The sequence below is a fragment of the Carassius auratus genome, chromosome 12 (assembly GCF_003368295.1).
Source record: "Carassius auratus strain Wakin chromosome 12, ASM336829v1, whole genome shotgun sequence".
Classification (NCBI taxonomy): domain Eukaryota; kingdom Metazoa; phylum Chordata; class Actinopteri; order Cypriniformes; family Cyprinidae; genus Carassius; species Carassius auratus.
In genome coordinates, this window is record NC_039254.1 from 20,348,834 (window position 1) to 20,367,956 (window position 19,123).

Genomic DNA, 19,123 nt, shown 5'->3' on the forward strand with positions numbered 1-19,123 from the left:
ACTTGCATAATGATATGCAAAATATCAAGCTCATACCCAAGGATCAGAAAAACACCTAACTGAGCAGAAATATGCAATTTGATGCAGTTGCAGATATTTATACGGCCAAAACACAAGATGAAATTGTAATTGTTGAATCAATAAAATTATTATAACCATATAGCAGACTAATGATATTTAAATGTTTAGTTTGATGAGCAAATCTGGTGTGGTTTTATTAAAAACACAGTGCAATGCGATCCAATGAGGACTGAGAGATTAACAACTATGTTTCTCAGAATCCTGATGCATTATTTATGAAACTAACATTTTAATATAATCTTTAAATATTACTTATGAGTTAAAATATAATAGTTCGTTTACTTTTATAAAAATCAGATTTCATAGAAAAACGTGAACGTGACCTGAAGGGAAACGTTTTTAGAATTTTTAGAATTACTAAGAGGCATTTTACTTTCTAAAAAATGTATAAACCATTAGTCAGAAAAGGCCTTCTAAGTCTGTGTATTAAATATAATACAGTAGGCTTTATAAGGTTAAGGCACGTTTAAGGAAACGCTGTGGAATGGAATAAAAGGCTGTTTGTTTCATCATGAAACACTATGTTAGATTGTCAAATGAAAACAAGAGTCAAGATGCTGAAAAAACAGGGCAGGAGGTAGAGAGGTTTGGGTGAAATGATTTCAGAAGGATGTTATGTAACAGGCTCACAAAAACAGAAGAGCTTGGATGTGAAAATCTCTTTTTCTCTCTCGTTCCTCACATAACCTCATTTGCTGAGCTCAATCTAACGTCCCTTCTGCACTTCAGCAGCTTGTGTTTCTTGAGTCGGGCAGCTGGCCTAATTTTCCATATGCTCTTTTTCTCATGCCTTCACTTATTTCACTCTTTTGAAACTTGCTAGTGGGGCCCAATTTGAATCAAATTGAGGAGATTAGTGGAATAATCCTGTTTTGTTTGTCTTCCTCTCATGTACATATTGTTTTGATGACTTTAGGGCAGTGGGATTCCTTGCGTCATTGTAGACTGCATGAATACTGGTCCTCTAGGGCCTATTTTTCTAGCTAATGCTGGCATTTAAACACAGTAAGTATTAAAAACAGTAAAAAGGTAAGAAGGGAGAAGGTGATTCTGAAAAAACAGAGCAGCATGAATGCAATAGAAAATCAACCTCTCCTTTTTAAGACTGCGGAAATGTTTTAATGACTTTATATATTTGAAAATAATTAGTGGTTGTTATGGAAATCTTAAATGTTAAAATAATGTTGTAAATATAAAAGCGGATGTAGCAGCTGTAAAAACTCAATTCGGGGCTACACCCTAAGTTAACTTTGGCCAGTAATGATCAACCAGCAATGATTCTGACAGTCATAATGGATTGTTTGCATGCTTGTAATAAAATAAAAACTACATGGCATTAGTCATTTGGGTGTTTTTGATCAGAGCTTGATAAACTTTGACTTTATTATCTGTGGTGCTTTATTTGATAAAGGCAGAGTTTTGTATTTTGTGCAACTTCTGGGTGTAGCGTAGGCTGGCAGTAGACTTCCTCTGTGGTCAGTGCTGGGCCCTTGTGGTCAGCGACTGCATGAGCATCAACTGCTGTGAATTCTCACTGAGTGTTGATGACAGCGATGAGCTCGTGGGCTAAAAGCAAATCACGGTAATGTTTTTATCTCTGGGGAGTCTGTGCATAGTGGTCTTCATTTCCCATAATATAGAAAATATGATATGACTATTTACATTTGCATATGTAATCTGAACGTTATATGCAGTGGCCAGAAGATTTTTTATTTAATATGTGAACTGGATTAGACATGCAGGAATTCTTAAAGGGTAGTTCACACAAAAATTGTTGTCATAATTCATTCACCTTAATGTCATTTTTAGATTTAGATTTTTATTTATTTTTTGTCCAGTGTTGTTTTGGACTCCCTTGACTTTCAAAGACAGTTGATAAACTGTATCAAATATTTTCTTTTGTTTTCAGTAGAAATTCATACAGTGCAGAGCAACATGTATGTGTGTAATTAATGACAGAATTTTCATTTTTGGGTGAGCTTATCGCTTTATATCCCTTTATTTTCAATGAATCCATCTTTTACTGTTTTGCTTTCTGGAATTCTGTTTTTGTGTGTGTTTATATGAAAATGTGTGTGCGTCATGTTTGCAAGAACTGTACCGTTGGGATAGCAGTGGGTAACCCTATCCAGTGCTTGCACAGGTGATACTGAGCTGAATATAGAGCCTTTTGGCCAGTTGGCCTTACTATTTAAAACTGAGAGAGGACCCGGGTGGGGGTATGAGGGGGTTCGGCCATAGTCCAATAAGTGTGATGTGTGTGAGCCTGTCAAGTTCTGACGCCTCTACTTTATCTGCAAGTAAGAAAGGAAAGGTCAAAAGAGACCAACATTCTTCTTCTGACCCCCTTCCTTCCACTCCCATGTCTGTGTATAAGTGAAAGTGTTGTCACCGTTAATGAAATCTATATTATGAAATAAAAAGTAGCACTAACAATTGAAAAAAACAATTGAATTGAAAAAAATAAATAAAATTCATGACTCTAAAAGTAAATAAAATGTTTAAGATGGAAAATACTGTGAATATGCTTAATTCATTTGATCTCTACATTTGAATTAGTTTTGGTCTACATAATACATATTTTAGAAGAAGCTGTTTTATTACATATTTAAAATAAATGAATACTTAATTCTACTAATACTATTATATTAAAGGGTTAGTTCACCCAAAAATGAAAAATAAATGTTTATCTGCTTACCCCCAGGACAACTAAGATGTGGGTGACTTTGTTTCTTCAGTAGAACACAAATTATGATTTTTAGATTCAGTCGTTGCAGTCTCTCAGTCGTACAATGCATGGCAAGTGGTAACGGAATCTATGAGAGTGAAAAAAAACATGCACCCACAAATCCATATTAAACCCTGCGGCTCGTGACGACACATTGATGTGTAAAGACACAAAACGATCGTCTGTGCAAGGTTTTTTTTTTTTTTACCTCTGATTCACACAATGTCTGAACTGTTAGAAATCTTGTGAACACACTTCACAGCATAATGCAAGAAGAAAACTGCATCATGCGCTTGCTGCTGTGAAGCTGTACTGTATTTTTTATAACATGAATGCAGCCTTGGTGAGCATAACTGCATCAGCTTACCTCTCATATATTCTACCCTAATAAACCAGTTAAAAGAGCTGAGAGGGTGAATGGGGGTCTGCCAGATTGTAGAGAGTAAACGACAGCTGAGCTGAAGCAGTCATTGGCACTCAGCAGAGCCTCCTCTGTGTTTGAGGGTGAGAGACACGCTGTTCTGTGAATGTCTTCTGCTGAGTGCAGAGCAGGCTCTGTGCTCTGCCGTCTTCACCTATGTGCTTTAGCTGCATTTTCTGCCTCTGCCTGACGTAGCTGCAGAGCCGCTGCATCCACCTTTGAGAACCAAAGGAGACAGAACCGAGGATCAGATTTTGGATGTGAAAGAAACCAAGTGGAAGCTGTCTGTTCTCCAATTGTGTGATTTGAAACACTGTAAATACTGTCATTGTGGACTAACATACCTGTTACGGAAATCTTGCGCCGTTTTCCTCACTTTGGACCATTAATGGAATATCAGTTTTGACTTTGAGATTTGCAGAGACTTTCAACACTGGATCCAAACATGCTGGACACAAACCACTGCCTTCATATTGATACTTCCTCTTTTGGGGATGGTCAAGATAAGCCATCTGTGAGTCTGGACTGTGACAGACATGCATATCATAGCCTCAAAGAAGGTGGGCATTGTTGTTTTTGTGCTTTTATAGAGTATAAATAAAGCACCCCCCAGGTGTGCACCCAATTTAATACATTGAATTTTGCTTCATTAGCGTTTATCCCGAGTCTTAACGCGTCAGACCCGATTATTCTAGTGTCTTAGTGCTGAGATTAACCCAGCTGCTGTACAGAGCCAAGAGCAAGCACCGGTTGACCTGTAAACCCTGCCAGGCCCAGGGGCTTTGAGGACATTCATCAAGAGGCCTGTTTAATTAAGACCCCAGACACACAGGCTTTTGGGTTAACCCAGTTGTCTGCATGATTTGTTTTCTTTTTTCCTTTTATTTCAAGACCTGGATGTTGACGCCACACTTTCCAGGTCTCCCTCGGAATTTTCCATGCTTGCGAAGAGAAGATGGAGAGAGGGTTGGCATTTAAAAGTGTCTGATTGATTTACACTATCAGGCCAAGTTCTCGGAGAGGTGCAAGAGGGCTTGTGTTTCTTCTTCAGGGGTTACAAAAATAGTGCCTAGAAGCTCTAAGGAGTGGGTGGTCAAAAACCGCTGTTAAAGTGAAGTGGGAATAGGAAGAATTTAGAACAAATAGCGAAACTTTTCATATTCAGTTTGCAAGTGAGAACCGGAGTGGGTGTACTGGGATTTTATGGGAACTTGTGACAAAAAGGGACTCTTAAAAAAGGCTGATTTAAAAGTACAGGATTCACATCCTCACAGCTGGTCACTAAAGCGGTAACCATTGGTTTTGTCCCCTTACGCACTTCCAAAAGTGGTTTTCGCAGTAATGTCATAGAAGAACAATGTTGTGTTCCCCAAAGAAACTTTCAGTGAACAGTTCTAAAAAGAACACTTTTTCTAGGTGTGAAGTAGAGCCTTTTCCAACGTAAAGAACCTTTTGTGCAATGGAGAGTTTCCATGGATGTTAAAAGGGTTAGTTCACCCAAAAACGAAAATTCTGTCATGAAATACTCCCCCTCATGTTGTTCCAAACCCGTAAGACATTCGTTCATTTTCAGAACACAGATTAAGTTATTTTTGATGGAATCCGAGAGCTCTCTGACCCTCCATAGACAGTAAGGATACTCCCATGATCAAGGCACAGAAACGTAGCAAGGACATCGGTAAAGTAGTCTACAAAGCTGCGAGAATACATTTTGTGTGCAAAGAAAACAGTAATAACATAATTTATTCAACAATTCTTCTCCCTGAGTTACAGTCTTCCCACATTTTGGAGAGTACCCCAGAGCATAATCAGCATTGTTTACGTTCAGCATGCATGCACTTTCTACTGAACGTAAACAACGTTGATTATGTTGATTTTCATTTTTGGGTGAACTAACCCTTTAAAGGTTCTTCATGGAACTACTGATGCCAATGAACCTTTATTTGTTTTACTTTATATAACAAAAAGGAGTGTTTGGTTTGCCTTGGCATGCGTAGCTGATGTTCTGGTTTCTTTATCCCCAGACGTTGTGACTGTGAAGGTCAGAACAGCTGACTGACTAGTGCATATAAAGCAATGCCATGTGGTTGATGATGTCATTGTGTCAAAACTGACAGGTGCACGCTTGCCTCTAAAGCCTCCTGGGATGCCCTCAGTATTCACGGGTAGGGAAGTAACGATTAACCATGAGCCGGTTAAAAATAGATTCAAATATGTGACCATTCAAATCAGTTGAGATGCTAAACAAATCGCGATTCAATTAGAGCTAGGAGTTTATATGAATGTATGCCTGAGGGGAACGTACTGTCTTTAGAACAGTTTAGATGGTTGTTGTTGTTTTTCTTAACTATGTATAATGCGTATTAAAGTTCATAAGTGCAGCGCTGCTTTGTTTACAGTGGAAACCAAGGAAACACTTTTAAGCGCCACCTACTGGTAGAGATTCAGCTGTTATTTAGTTTTTGTTTCATGCAGATATTTTTTAGATATAGTTTCACAAAAAACAGTCAAATAAATATGTTTTTGCTCAAATTTTGAAACTATACAATCTAAGTAAGATTAAAAACTTATCGTGTTGCATGTATGCAACATCTTTGTTTGGCTCATGATAAAAATGCTGTGGTTGCCTCTCATTTTAAATGGAAAGAGCACAGACAAAGCCTTTTTTTTATATGAAGAGATTTTTTTTGTGTGTGTGTGTGTTACATTTATATTTAGATATTTGACGGATGCTTTTATCCAAAGCAGCTTACAAATGAGGACAAAACCAACAAAAGAGCAATAATATGAAAGTGCTATATTAGAATATTATTATAGTGTTATTTCAATTTCACAAAGAAACGTGCAGCATTTTGTCCAAGCAATAATAAAAGGAAACATTTAATTTTTTTATTTGTCAAAAACAACGAATTATACTATTTTGTAGTAAAACAAGAACAAAACTGAATCGAATCGAGAGTAACCGTATCCCTCCTCACAGGGTCACATCCCTCCTGACATGTCATTTGACGTAATAGTAACTGTAACAGCTTTTTTTTTTCACAGAAAAAAGCAATAAAACAAATTCCTGCTGCCTTCACACCACCCTTTTTCTAATGAGCAACTTACTCAGTGTGTTGTGCCAACCACGTAAGTTCCTGATTTGAAGAACGCATATTGCTTCTCTCTCAGTTGCACTTTTTGAATTCAGGAAAGTAGTTGAGTGTAGTAAAGGGGAAGTATGAAAAACCAAAACCAAAACAGACCCTCCCCTCAGCAATTCACCCTTTAGTTAGCAAGAAGCTGAAAAAGGGTTCTTTCGAGCTCTTGTCCTGACTATGTTATAGTCATCTGGCTACAGCTGTCCCGATGTTAATATCGAATCTGTCATTCTCTGAATCTGAACCCCTTTCCTCTCTCCCCATGCAGTTCTTCAGCTCAAATTACAACAGAGAAGGACGCGAGAGGAGCTGGTCAGCCAAGGAATCATGCCTCGTAAGTCTGATTTTACTCTTCTAGTTACCAAGCATCACGCGTTTGCATCACACTTTTTGCATATGTGCATTGACTTGCCACAAAAGCAGATTGCAAAGAATTTATAGTTTAGTTTTGGCAAAAGTTTGTGAATATATGCATAGTTGCTTCATAAATTATTTGGGCAAAAGTTTGTAAATATATGCATAGTTGCTTCATAAATGATTTGGTCAATTTATAAATTTCTTGGCAAAACCTATATAAAAATTTCAAGCCAATGACATTTATAGTAATTATAGTAATAGAACACAATAATATTATGCAAAATTATGAAATCAAAGCAAACAATCAACATGATAAAGTCTTTGCTGAAAACGCTATCTTCTTTAGGCCTTCTGTCCAAAGTTTGATAGTTTCTACTTCTTTAGCAAGTAAAATAATTGTAAAAATGTCCACCTTTAGGTCATTGAACAATGTCTGCACCAAATTGCATATTTTTTCTCAGTGGGCCTTTGAATAAAATTAAAATGCATTTTTTATCCTCAAGTATGAGCTCCAGATTCTCACTATATTATGTTATAGGAGCCATAGTATCAAATATGATACAAAACATAGAATCTGTATGCAACTTTTGTTTTTTAAATATATATGGTCTTATTTTTTCTATTGATGTCAGGCTTTATGCAACAAATTGGTTCAACAAATTGTTAATGTGTTAAACTTTACTTGTGGTTACTGAGAGTAAAATCCCTTTTGGACCAGTTGATTTAAAGCAATTGCAAAAATGGTCCCCTGCGGAAAATCTCTTGCATGTTCTCAGATTCCAGTTGCATTTATATTTTATATGCTGTGACATTCATATATCAAATGTAAGTACAGTGTCCAAAATCTTTTTAGGGCCACTGTATATTCCAAAGCCTAGGTGTAATGACAGTATTCTAAGATATTTGTAATGCAGTTTAGCCACATTGGCATGCAAACTCTTGATATGGCTCTATTGGATGGTATGTAAAAAGTTGCTGTTGTGGTGCAGCTATGGCTGCAAGCATTTCATGGTACTATTCGGATATTGCAACATTCACAGCCTATCATTTTACATGAAATCGACTATGAAATGGAATATTTCGACAATGCTTATGTAGTAATCAACACCCATTCAAAAGCAATAATAGTGAGCTATCTACATTTATGCATTATGCTGCACATTGCAGCAGGAACATGTGTTTCGCTTATAGGCTCCAGCAGGCTTTAATGGAGGGGACTGTTCTCTAGATGTGGTCTGGTATAAAAGACTGATTCTTGACTCTTGATTGCCTACACACAGTCATTGTGAAAGGGCCTGTTGTTGTGTTATCAGTTGGATCTACTTCCCCTATTGTTTCCACTTCCTTATTCTATGTTCTGCTCATCAGTTGAGAGGATTTGCAGTCTTCACACTGTGCTGTGTATGTGGCCTCTGTGGGAAGGAGGAAGTGCTCAAGCAGCTCTAGCTTTGCTCTTTAAAAGCGACAGCCAAAAACTAAGCACGTATTACAGGATTACATTAAGATTTCCTAACGGTTTAATGTAACCGTATGAGAGTACAGTTGTGACTTTTTCATCAAAGATTTTAGATTAAAAAAAAAATTAAATGTCTAAGGAACAGAAAGTTTATACTTTTAGATTTTTCGCCATGTTTTAATTCAACTTTTTGCCTTACTATGCAGGGTTTTATCAACTTTTTTTTATGTTTTAATGTAATTTATCCACAACTCTACAGTATAAGCTTCAGTTACTAAATAACTTGCGTTACTAAATATCAGTACTACAGTATGTCTATATTTATTTATATTTTGCTCTCTAATGTAACAAGGCTACATTTATTTGGTCAAAAACTAAAGGGTAATATTGTGAAATATTGTGTAATATTGCAAGAAAAGTAATATTGTGAAATATTAAATAACTGCTTTATGTTTTAGCATTTATTTATATATTTATTCTTGTGATGGCAAAGCTTTGATCAGCCATTACTCCATCCTTCAGAAATGATTCTAATATTCTGATGAAACCTTACTGACCCCAAATTTTGTATAGTTCTTTTGGTTTATTTTTGTGAGCATCTGCTGCTTAGTTGCCCAATCTTGGCTGTTACATCACATTGTTACTCCGTTATCCCTTTCATATTACGACTCAATCACATGTGCAATTTACTGTCCTTGTTTTTTGGTTCAGCCCTCTTTTAGAGAAATAATGTCTGCTGTTGTGGTAGTAAATATATACTTTACATACACCATACAAGTACAGTTTTCTACCAATATATGGAATATACTTGTTTGGTATAAATAATGATGGTGATAAATATCTATATATTTAAAAAAAATGTAAAGAGTATATAATAAAATATCTATATTATTTTATATCTGTTAAAATACATTGCTTTTGATTTCCCACAAGTGATTTCAGGCAGAAGGAAACACACACACCTGCTGTTATTAAACTGAACACCCTTTGTTCTCTCAGCAGGGGATTTGAGCCAATCTGATACAAGACCATCTTCTGTTTTTTCACACATGACCTTTTAGTGTGACCTTTAATGATGAGTTTTTCATTCTTCTTACATAGTTCCTCAATATCAAATAATGTTCATTAAGGGAAACAGGTGGGCACAGATACAAGACTTTGAAAACTTGGAAGTCTTGGCAGTGATTGAGTGGAAATACAGTATGTATTGGGACATTGTTTGGAGTGGTTAGTTCACACAGGAAACATTTGGTGTTCTCCTGCACTCGGAACTTGAATGCTCGCTTAATTCATCTGTTGAGAACCTAACAGTCACACTGCGTGCACATCCCTATGACTGAACATAAAACAAGACTGTCTCTGTCTCTGTACACAGCACTGAAGAGTTCTGCTGCCTTCCACGAACAGAGGAGAAGTCTGGAGAGAGCACGTGTGAGTGACCTTATCTCTCTCCTTTGAAGAAAAAGAGGTTCTTCCTTAAAAAAATAAAATAAATAATAATAATCACATTCTTGATTGACACTTGTTTTCTTTTTTTTACTGGTGCAGACTGAGGATTACCTGAAGAGGAAGATCAGGAGTCGGCCAGAGAGGTCCGAACTGGTCAGGATGCACATCCTCGAAGGTGAGTGACACGTCATTCTTTTTTAAATAAGAAAACAAGAGTAATATTGAATGATCGCAGTATGTTTCTGTCTCTTGCAATGGACTTTCTTTAAAGGTTCCATTGCTATAACCTTATCCTGACCTGTTCCTGTTCAAGAGTGACGGAGCTCTTTATATTTTTCTATAACCTTTGTATTTATTTTTATTTTTTTTTTCATTTCTGTTAAAATAGAAAACAGGTAGTTGATCATCATGCAAAAGTACTAATTGAGTCAGTAGACTCTTATAGGGGAATTTAAATGCTATTTACATCAAAGGATGTGATTCAGTTGTTAATAAGCATATTTCACCCACAGAGACCTCAGCCGAGCCCTCATTGCAGGCCAAGCAGCTGAAGCTGAAGAGAGCGCGACTGGCAGATGATCTCAATGATAAGATCTCGCACCGCCCTGGTCCCATCGAGCTGGTCCACAAGAACATCCTCCCTGTGCACACGCTCATCGGTTAGTCTAGAACCACTAAAAACAGCATTTATGTTGCGTGCACGAGGATCACAATATCAGCTTTGTCAGTGTTACTGTTTAAACACCATAAGCATTTTCACCACAGATGACAACAGTGCAAACCTATTATTTGCAAAGCTGACAGAAAAAGAGGAAGCTTTACCTACATATACTGTCAATAAAGTTCCTGTGTCATTTTAGTTGCATAGCAGTTCAGTAAACTACAGTGAACAAAGTCAGCTTTCCCACTTCAAAGATTTACTCACAGTGATTCATTCACGACTCGTGTTCTGTTAAATGTAAGAGTAGTTTGACTCTCACCAATGTCTTAAAGGCATAGTTCACCCAAAAATGAAAATGATGTCATTAATTACTGACCCTAATGTCATTCCAAACCTTAAAGACCTTAGTTTTCGGACTATTTTAATGATGTCCTTACTACCTTGCTGTGTCTAGGAACATTTCAGTTGCACCACTGTCTGTGCAGGGTTAGAAATGAAAACCAGATTTCATCCAAAATATCTTCATTTGTATTCTGAAGATGTATGAAGTACCTAAGAACTATCCCTTTAAGAGGATAGTTACCCATAATGAAAGTCAACATTTAATCACCTTAATTTTCACAAGACTTCGATTAAACCACTTGATTCATATGGAATAATTTTACAATGCCTTAATGGCTTTTTTGATTCCTTTAAGTTTTGGTTACCTGGACTTTCAGTGGAGACACTGAAACCTATATAAAATATATTATTAGTCTTATAGATTTGGAATGACATGGCAGTGAGTAATCAATGACTAATGGCAATTGAACGATTCCCTTAGATGTGTTCATGTATTTTCAGGTACAGAGTCTCCAAAGGGTGAGAGCTCCTCATTGGACGAGGACAGTAGTGATGCCCTGTCACCGGATCCCCAGTGCAGTCAGGACTCTCCGTTGGGTCTTGCCCCTCAACACTCTCCCTCTGATATGATGAAACTGAACGGAGACCTCTCACCATCTCAGGTATATTTTCAGTTGTTCAAGACGAGATGAATGAAATATTGCTTTTGTGCTTTCAGTAAGCTAGAGGGCAGCACTGCTCTACACATAAAGGGACCGTTCATCCAGACACCCCCGACATGTCATCATGTTGTTTTAAACTTGTGTGATTTCTTTTTTCAGTAGTAGACGAAAAGCAGAATGTCCATGCTGCTTTTTTCCATTCGTATTTACATTTTTGAGTGAACTGTCCTGTTAAATTTTTTTTTATTTAAAATGACCTCATTATTATGAGCCACAGAGCCACATATGCAAGTTTAAGAACAGAGAGGACAATGTAAGAGACACATTTAAGAGCACATACTGTATTTAATCAGTGTGTTTGTTGTAGTTTCTCACTCAGGCCCCACCTCCTCCTCTCATTGCGTCTGACGCCTCTCCACCACAGAATCTTACCAGTGAAACTATCATGAGAAACTCTTCCCGTCCACCGACGGGACATACAAAGGTAAAGTGAAAGCCATCAAACCATTCATATGTAAAAAAAAAAATTCAGTCTAAATAAGAAATTTTTTTTATTTCATCACTAATTTTTCTTTTTATATTCCTTTGTCTTGAACTTAAGCAGCAGTCCAAGTCCAGCACAGATCGGACATCTCATCGATCCAAGAAGCCCAAAGATAACAAGCCCAAAGTGAAGAAACTCAAATATCACCAGTATATCCCACCTGACCAGAAGAACGATCGGGAGCCGCCTCCTCAACTGGACTCCTCGTACGCTAAAATCCTCCACCAGCAGCAGCTTTTTCTTCAGCTTCAGATCATCAACCAGCAACAGCAGCACTACAACTACCACACTATCTTACCCGCACCTCCAAAGTGAGTACAACCACACAGTTTATGGACAAGCTTTACTGTGTTGTGTATAATTGACCTATCGGTAAGCCCCGCCTCCATTAGTTACTAAGTTGCTCTAGTCTCAGCCCACGGATCGTTGGATAAACGTCTGATGCATATGTGACACAAAAGTGAAAACACTTCTGGAGTGTCTAAGTCGTCATCGGATTGGTTCAATTTTTTTTAACCATTTTGGACACAGAAGGGCCAATATTTAAGTGTTAATTAAATATTACATGGAGGGGTAAATTAAATATTAAAAAATAAATATGTTGGGTAACTCGAAGCGAGTTTACAGATACAATGCAAGTGTGAAACTCTCATATTACGGTCATCACAATCCCGAATGACAACATGCAGGATCAACACTGTTCATGTATCACAGGGTACGATTAAATTAATGTACATTTAACTGTTTGATATGGAGAGGCACTGAAATTTAGACCTTGATTTATGTGTTTTTGGCCTGTACATGACGTGAGAACAGTCGGCTATTTAGGTTTGTACATTAGCATGGATGCACTAACTTTAAGGTAAGTTTTAGCAAGAGATACATGACTGGGATTGGCTCATCTGCGTTTGATGGGAGGGGCTTATCGACAGGTCAGTTGTGTCATAACTGTATATGTGCATATTATTTCTGTGTCTGGGGTTGATAAGATTTTATTTTTTTAATAATAAGTATTTATGATATTATGATTTTATTTAAAAAATCATTAAAAACAGTAAGGTTGCATACTTTTAAAGATTTTAATTTATCTTAAATTGTAATTTTATTCCAGTGATGCAAAGCTGATTTTTTAGCAACCATTACTCTAGTCTTCAGTGTCACATGATCATTCAGAAATCATGCTAATATGCTGATTTGGTTCAAGAAAAGTTACTTATTCATCAGTAATGTTGAAAACAGTTGAGCTTGTATTATTTTTGTGGAAACCATAAAACTTTTATTCTTTGCTCGATAAAAAGTTAAAAAGAAGTAGAAGTAGAAATCTTTTCAACATTATAAATGTCATTTTCAGTCGGTTTAATGCATACTCACTGAATAAAAGTATGAATTTCTTTACAAAAGTCTTACCAAAAATTGGTCACACATCCGTTTTGCCTGTCACAACAAAAGATTCCAATGTAATATTAAATAAATATTATTAATATTATTAATATTAAATAATAAAAACAGACAAACTATACAAAATAAAACAAAATATGAAATATTAAATGCAGGTTACATAACATACTGGGTTCTGAATCACAACTTGTTGAGAGCCACTGTTCTAGAAAAGTGTAGACACACCTGATTTAATTATAAATAAAAAATAAATCTGTTCAAATCCAGACTTTCTGCTGAAAAGGAAGGTGGTGGATCCACCAATCCAGGCCCCTCCCCTTCCCAGTCTATTTCCACATGCTCTACAGTCTCCTCCAATCAGAATGGGCACAATCGACAGAGCCAGCCTATAGTGGGAGGAGCTACACCCAGCACCTTGCCTGCAAACCTGGATGAATTCAAAGTGGGTAACAGTTGTAATTCACGTACTTATACTAACGCAATAACTCTGACAACTAATTTTGGCGTTTTTGGTTCAAGTAATTTTCCCACTTTATGGAGATTTGTAAAAACAAAATCCTCAATATGGGATTCTAAGCCATGAACCAAACCAACCAGCTCTGAAATGAAATGATGGGAATTGTTACTTTCAGATCCCAACTATTTCTTGTGGATCTCTCTTCCAGGTTGCTGAACTTAAACATGAGCTCAAACTGAGGCGGTTGACAGTATCGGGCACCAAGAACGATCTCATTGAACGACTGAGGAACTACCAGGAGCAAAACAGTGGTTCGACGAAAACAGCTTCTGCTCATTTACCACAGGTGTCAGTTCATTCATCTGGTGCCGCCCCAAATAAAGCCCCGAAGTCAATGTCAGCTTTTCCCGTAGCGGCTACCACTAGGGTCCACAGTACAACTCCACCTCAAATCATGCGCTTCAGCAGCACTAGCTCCTCTCCTCCTTCATCTCCTACCCCCTCTGATCGCTCTCTGGCTGGATTGAGTCCCGATGAGACCAGCTGCAATGGGGATGTGTTTGGAGAAATGGTAGGTCTGTGGGTTTGAAGATGCACAGCAGAAATCGTGAAAAGACAATTAGTGGTTGCGGCCCTGTTTACTTTCTTTTAAGAACTTGTGTTTCTCCATTAACAGGTCACATCACCTCTCACCCAGCTCAGCCTGCACCCCTCTCCAGACCACCCCTCCCCAATTAAAGAGGAGTCCCATGGGCAGGCTTCCTGCATCTTTTCCCATCTGGGTCCGCTATCTGCACAGCCTCACGATCCAAGTCCCGTGGCAGCATCAGGATCTGCTTTGTCTCCTCTGGACAAAGACCAAATGCTTCAAGAGAAGGACAAGCAGATCGAGGAGTTGACACGCATGCTTAGGCAGAAGCAGAGACTGGTGGAGACCCTGCGTTCTCAACTGGAGCAGGGCAAGCGTGGAGCAGCCGCAGAAGTAACAAACAACACGGGTAACACTGAAATACCGTTGCTGTCTAACGGAGTGGAAGTGAAGGTAAAGGAAGAGATTAAGGATGAAATGGACACAACAGAGGACCTGCAGAAGCAAGTCCAGCCCCAGAAGAAGATCCAGATGCAGTGCTCGCAGCAGACTCTGCTCAGACTGCAGCAGATTCACCGGCTGCAGGTGCAGCAGCAGCAGCAGCAAATGCTGGTGGACCTACCAAGCGGACAACAACAAAAGACGCAGTTACTGCAACAGCATAAACAACAGCAGCAAATGGATCCGCCGAAACTGCAGCAAGAGCAAGGAAAAACGCAGGTGTTGCTGTTGCAGCAGCAGAAGACACAGTTACTGCAACGGCAGCAGAAAGTGCAATTACTGCAGCAGCGGAACATAAAGTTACTACAGCAGCAGCAAAAGAAGACACAGACACTGCAGCAGAATCAGCAGCAGCAGCAAAAGTTGCAGCAGCTAATCATCCAGCAGAGGCAGCAAAAGCAGCAACAAAGCAAGCAGCAGAAGCCGCAAAATCAGCCACAGCAGCCGTTACAGACACCACAGGTCCGCAGCGTTTCCAGCTTATCGAATACCTTCGATATTGATTTGGATGGCATTGTATGTTTTTTTTTGTTTATTGTTGTTCTTGTTTTACATTGTTGTTGTTTTTTGCAGGTTTCACAGGTGTTTGTCAGCCAGCAGTCTAGTACTACGTCTTACCCACTGGATCTCCTGAAAGCTCACCCCACACCCACTTTGGTCACGGACATCAATGGCAACCGTTATCTGATTGCACTCACCAGTAACAGTGTTGATAGCCTGTCTGGAAATTCTCCTCAGAGCAAATCCAATGGACGGATCACTCTACAGGTGACTAAACAATAGTTTATCTATTAATATCTTCATTTCATTTATGTATACTCTGCTCTTTAAGTTTGGGGTCTGTATATTTTTTTATGGTTTGTGAAATACCGTTTTAATGTAAAATATTGCGTCCATTTTAATGTTTTAAATGTAAGCTGATTTTTCAGCAGCCAGTACTGCAGTCTTCAGTGTCACCTGGTCATATATGCTGATTTGGGGCATTCACTGCTGACATTTGGTTCTTATACATTTAATAGGAGTCATAAACGTTGGTTTGTTGTGTTTCAGAGATTGCAGTCGACCCCTACCAAGCTCCCTAGCCAGTCATCTACTGATATGGCTAGTTCTGCCAACCAATCACAGACTGTCAGAGAGCCCATCAACAAAGTATGTGCATATAACATGCGGATGTGCTTTTTTCAACTTAAATGAAAGCATGAAATAGAGAGCTCTCTGTTGATTTGAACTCTGAAGTCTTTAGAGGTACATGAAATACTAAGATGACATACAGAAAAATAATGATGAAAAACAATGAGCATGTTATTTTCAACCTAGCCAAAATTTGCTACTTTATTTGAAGATTTATTTGAATATTTTACAAGTTTGAAATCAATATAGAGTGAGCATCACATGGATTTGAATGACTTGTATCAGTAATATTCATAAGACAGGATCTTTCTAAAGCAATGTCATGGTCCAGTAGTACAAAGGAATTGCATGTTTGTGTGCATAATTGTAATTGCATAATTACAGTTGTGCATTAAATTATTGATAGAAAAAGGTATAGAAATACATGTGTGGATTGTATTGAGAGCTAACAAAACCGTGTATATGCATTATAGTCAATAATTACTGGAATATAAGGGGATGGGCTGCAGATGGTTGTTTTTTTCTCTCCTCTCCGCAGCTGACCCATGTTAAAATCTCCCATTTCCAGGTTCAGAAAGTAGGGCTCCACTTGGAAACCCCCAGTGTTAAAGAGTCTAGCCAGCCAGTGTCTGCACCTCCCAGCTTTGTGCCCTTCTTCTGTGAGGAATCCAACCCACTGAGCAAACCCTCCTCACCTCCTTCGTTTAAGGTATTGCACATGCGTTAATAATGTTATTACCCATTTTTCTTTTTTGCCTTTTCTCCTCCTTGCTTTGTTTCGAGCTAAAGCTAGTATTTATTTTTCCATCCTCCTCTACCCGTCATCTTCATCAATTCTAGGAGGACATTTGCCCAAATTTTGATAGACACACTTTATTCACCCCTTCCTCCCCAAAGCCAAAGCCGATCACTCACCCTCCTCAGCATTTCAAAGTATGGCTTTTACTCATTCATTCTTTCGTCTATTTTCTTTATCTTCATTTTTCACCTTCATTTCCTTTGTAAACAGGGTTTTTTTCTTATTGTAACATTGATTGTATTGTCTGTTTAACAGGATAATGTCTCAAACAACCAGCAAATAGATGATCTGTTTGAAATCCTGATCAAGAGTGGAGGTAAAAGAGTCTTTTTTAATTTAGAAATTGATTATTTTATTCAGCAAGGATGTGTTAAATTGATCCAAAATGACAGTAATTTATAATATTTAAAATAATGTTGTTTTCAAATAAATGCTGTTCTTTTGAACTTTCTATGTATCAAAGATCTACAAAAAAATATCATGCAAACTGTTTTCTACATAGATAATAATAAATGTTTCTCGGGGGCCAAGTCAGCAAATTAAAATATTTTCTGAAGGATAACATGACTGCTGAAAATGGTACTAAGCAATTATTAGAATAAATTACATTTTAAAATATATTAAAATAGAAAACGGCTATTTTAAAGTGTAACCATATTTAACAAATTACCGTTTTTATACTTATTTTGATCAAATAATTTCAAACTTGGTAAGCATAAGAGACCATCCAAAAAAAATCTTGAAAGGTAGTGTGTGAATATATATTAAGTAATAATAAATCTCTCTTTATTCTCAGAAATTTCATCTGGGTTTAAAGCCAGTCAAGACCCCTCCCTGTCAGACCTCCACTCAAGCCCACCCACTCCATCTCCACCTCCTTCTCCGCAACACCTCTCACCATCCACACATCACCCTGACCCCATCCCCGCCCCTTCCCAGCAGCTCTCAGACACCCAGGACAGGCCTTGCTCTGGAAACGGTCGCCTGGAGGACTTCCTGGAGAGCACCACTGGTGCTCCTCTTCTCGGCGTGGAGCCGGATGGCCCGTTAACGTTAATCGATGACCTCCACAATCAAATGCTGAGCACTTCCAGTATTCTGGACCATCCACCATCTCCAATGGACACCAGTGACCTGAGCTTCTCGCCCCACCCTGCCAGCCTGGACTTTGAAGACCCCACCTTGGATGGCATGGATTGGCTGGACATACCCGTGGTAGGAGGGGGCAGTACTTCTAACAGTGGGGGTATGGTTCTTGCCCCTCTGAACTCGCATGCCCCAACCAGTGTATTTTCCACAGACTTTTTGGACAGTTCGGATCTGCAGCTCCATTGGGATTCATTGTAGCTTTTGGTCTTAATTGCTTGACGACACACAATTTAGCACCTTTAACCTTACTGTGTATAGGCTGTACACTCCAGATGCACATGCTGTTTCTTATGCTGAAAAGCTTCGATTTTTCTTCATATTCCAATGCCAAATTGGTATTTAAACAGTTCCTATCAGAATAGGTTCTCTTAAGCACTGAATTTGAAGCTTTCATTTACTTCATCAAACCCAAATGTTTTACATCACATGACGTTGTTGCCTTTGCCAATAGAGAGACCAATCTGGACCTCACCACCATCAACAGCTCAACTAAAGAATCCCTAGCTTGCTCTAGCTTTTAGACAAGTTGTCTATGCTGGTGGTTAGGATCATTTTTTCACTTTAAGCACACCAGTTACTATACTCCACTACCTGTCTTTGGCACCACATAGTGTTATTTCTATCCATTTTAATAAAGCTATGACCTCAGAACCATGATATGAGGCTATTTCTGCTCTACAGATTTCACACTTTTTATCCATCAACAAACTAAATGGAGGGAAAATATGAGATATAAAAGTCATCCTTGGTTTTGGCTAGTTCTTCCAACATTGCACTTAAGTCGACCCAACTTGTGCTCTGGTCTACATGACCCAATGCAGGGAACCAGGTTTGGTGACGTTCACCGGATCTCTATGCATTGCTGTACTTTAGGATCATGTATTGATGAAACCTTTGTTCCTTTCCCTCTGACTGTAGCGATTCGCTGGTGGAGGTCAGTGCTGGGGTTCAGGTTTCAGAATATTTGCAACTTCTTGTTTTGTAAAAAATAAATAAAAGAATAAAAATGCAGTGTGGGGTGTGTTTTGTTGTTGCATCTGCACTCACACACAATGGTCATTTCTTATTCTACTATTGAAGCAAACAGGATTTTACTACCGTACACTCCTGCCTGTGGAGGCTAGTCTATACTATTAAAATAAAGTATTTAGATGTCTTCAAAATTGTACTAAAAAATAAAAGCCTGACAATTTTTTGCCACTAGTGGATATTCAATGGGTACCAAAAAAAGCAAACAAGGTTTAGAGTATGTAGTGAT

At 38.2% G+C, this 19,123-nt stretch overlaps 1 protein-coding gene across 5 annotated transcripts in view; it reads left to right on the top strand.

Moving 5' to 3' along the window:
* The window catches only part of LOC113112108 (MKL/myocardin-like protein 1), a 30,574-nt gene extending 11,698 nt beyond the window's left edge, over positions 1 to 18,876 (top strand). For 2 of the 5 annotated variants that reach the window (XM_026277518.1, XM_026277522.1), the window contains 16 exons: positions 6,639 to 6,704; positions 9,559 to 9,614; positions 9,732 to 9,807; positions 10,145 to 10,291; positions 11,137 to 11,297; positions 11,665 to 11,781; positions 11,899 to 12,152; positions 13,507 to 13,681; positions 13,905 to 14,267; positions 14,373 to 15,248; positions 15,360 to 15,554; positions 15,837 to 15,935; positions 16,486 to 16,626; positions 16,758 to 16,850; positions 16,972 to 17,032; positions 17,513 to 18,876. In XM_026277518.1, coding sequence (XP_026133303.1) covers positions 6,639 to 6,704; positions 9,559 to 9,614; positions 9,732 to 9,807; positions 10,145 to 10,291; positions 11,137 to 11,297; positions 11,665 to 11,781; positions 11,899 to 12,152; positions 13,507 to 13,681; positions 13,905 to 14,267; positions 14,373 to 15,248; positions 15,360 to 15,554; positions 15,837 to 15,935; positions 16,486 to 16,626; positions 16,758 to 16,850; positions 16,972 to 17,032; positions 17,513 to 18,063 — 3,431 coding nt within the window. In that variant the 3' untranslated portion in view covers positions 18,064 to 18,876. Of the gene's footprint in view, positions 1 to 3,301; positions 3,791 to 6,638; positions 6,705 to 9,558; positions 9,615 to 9,731; positions 9,808 to 10,144; positions 10,292 to 11,136; positions 11,298 to 11,664; positions 11,782 to 11,898; positions 12,153 to 13,506; positions 13,682 to 13,904; positions 14,268 to 14,372; positions 15,249 to 15,359; positions 15,555 to 15,836; positions 15,936 to 16,485; positions 16,627 to 16,757; positions 16,851 to 16,971; positions 17,033 to 17,512 lie in introns of those variants that run through there. The other 3 variants (XM_026277520.1, XM_026277519.1, XM_026277521.1) reach the window with 3 other exon arrangements.
* Positions 18,877 to 19,123: the final 247 nt, after the last annotated feature.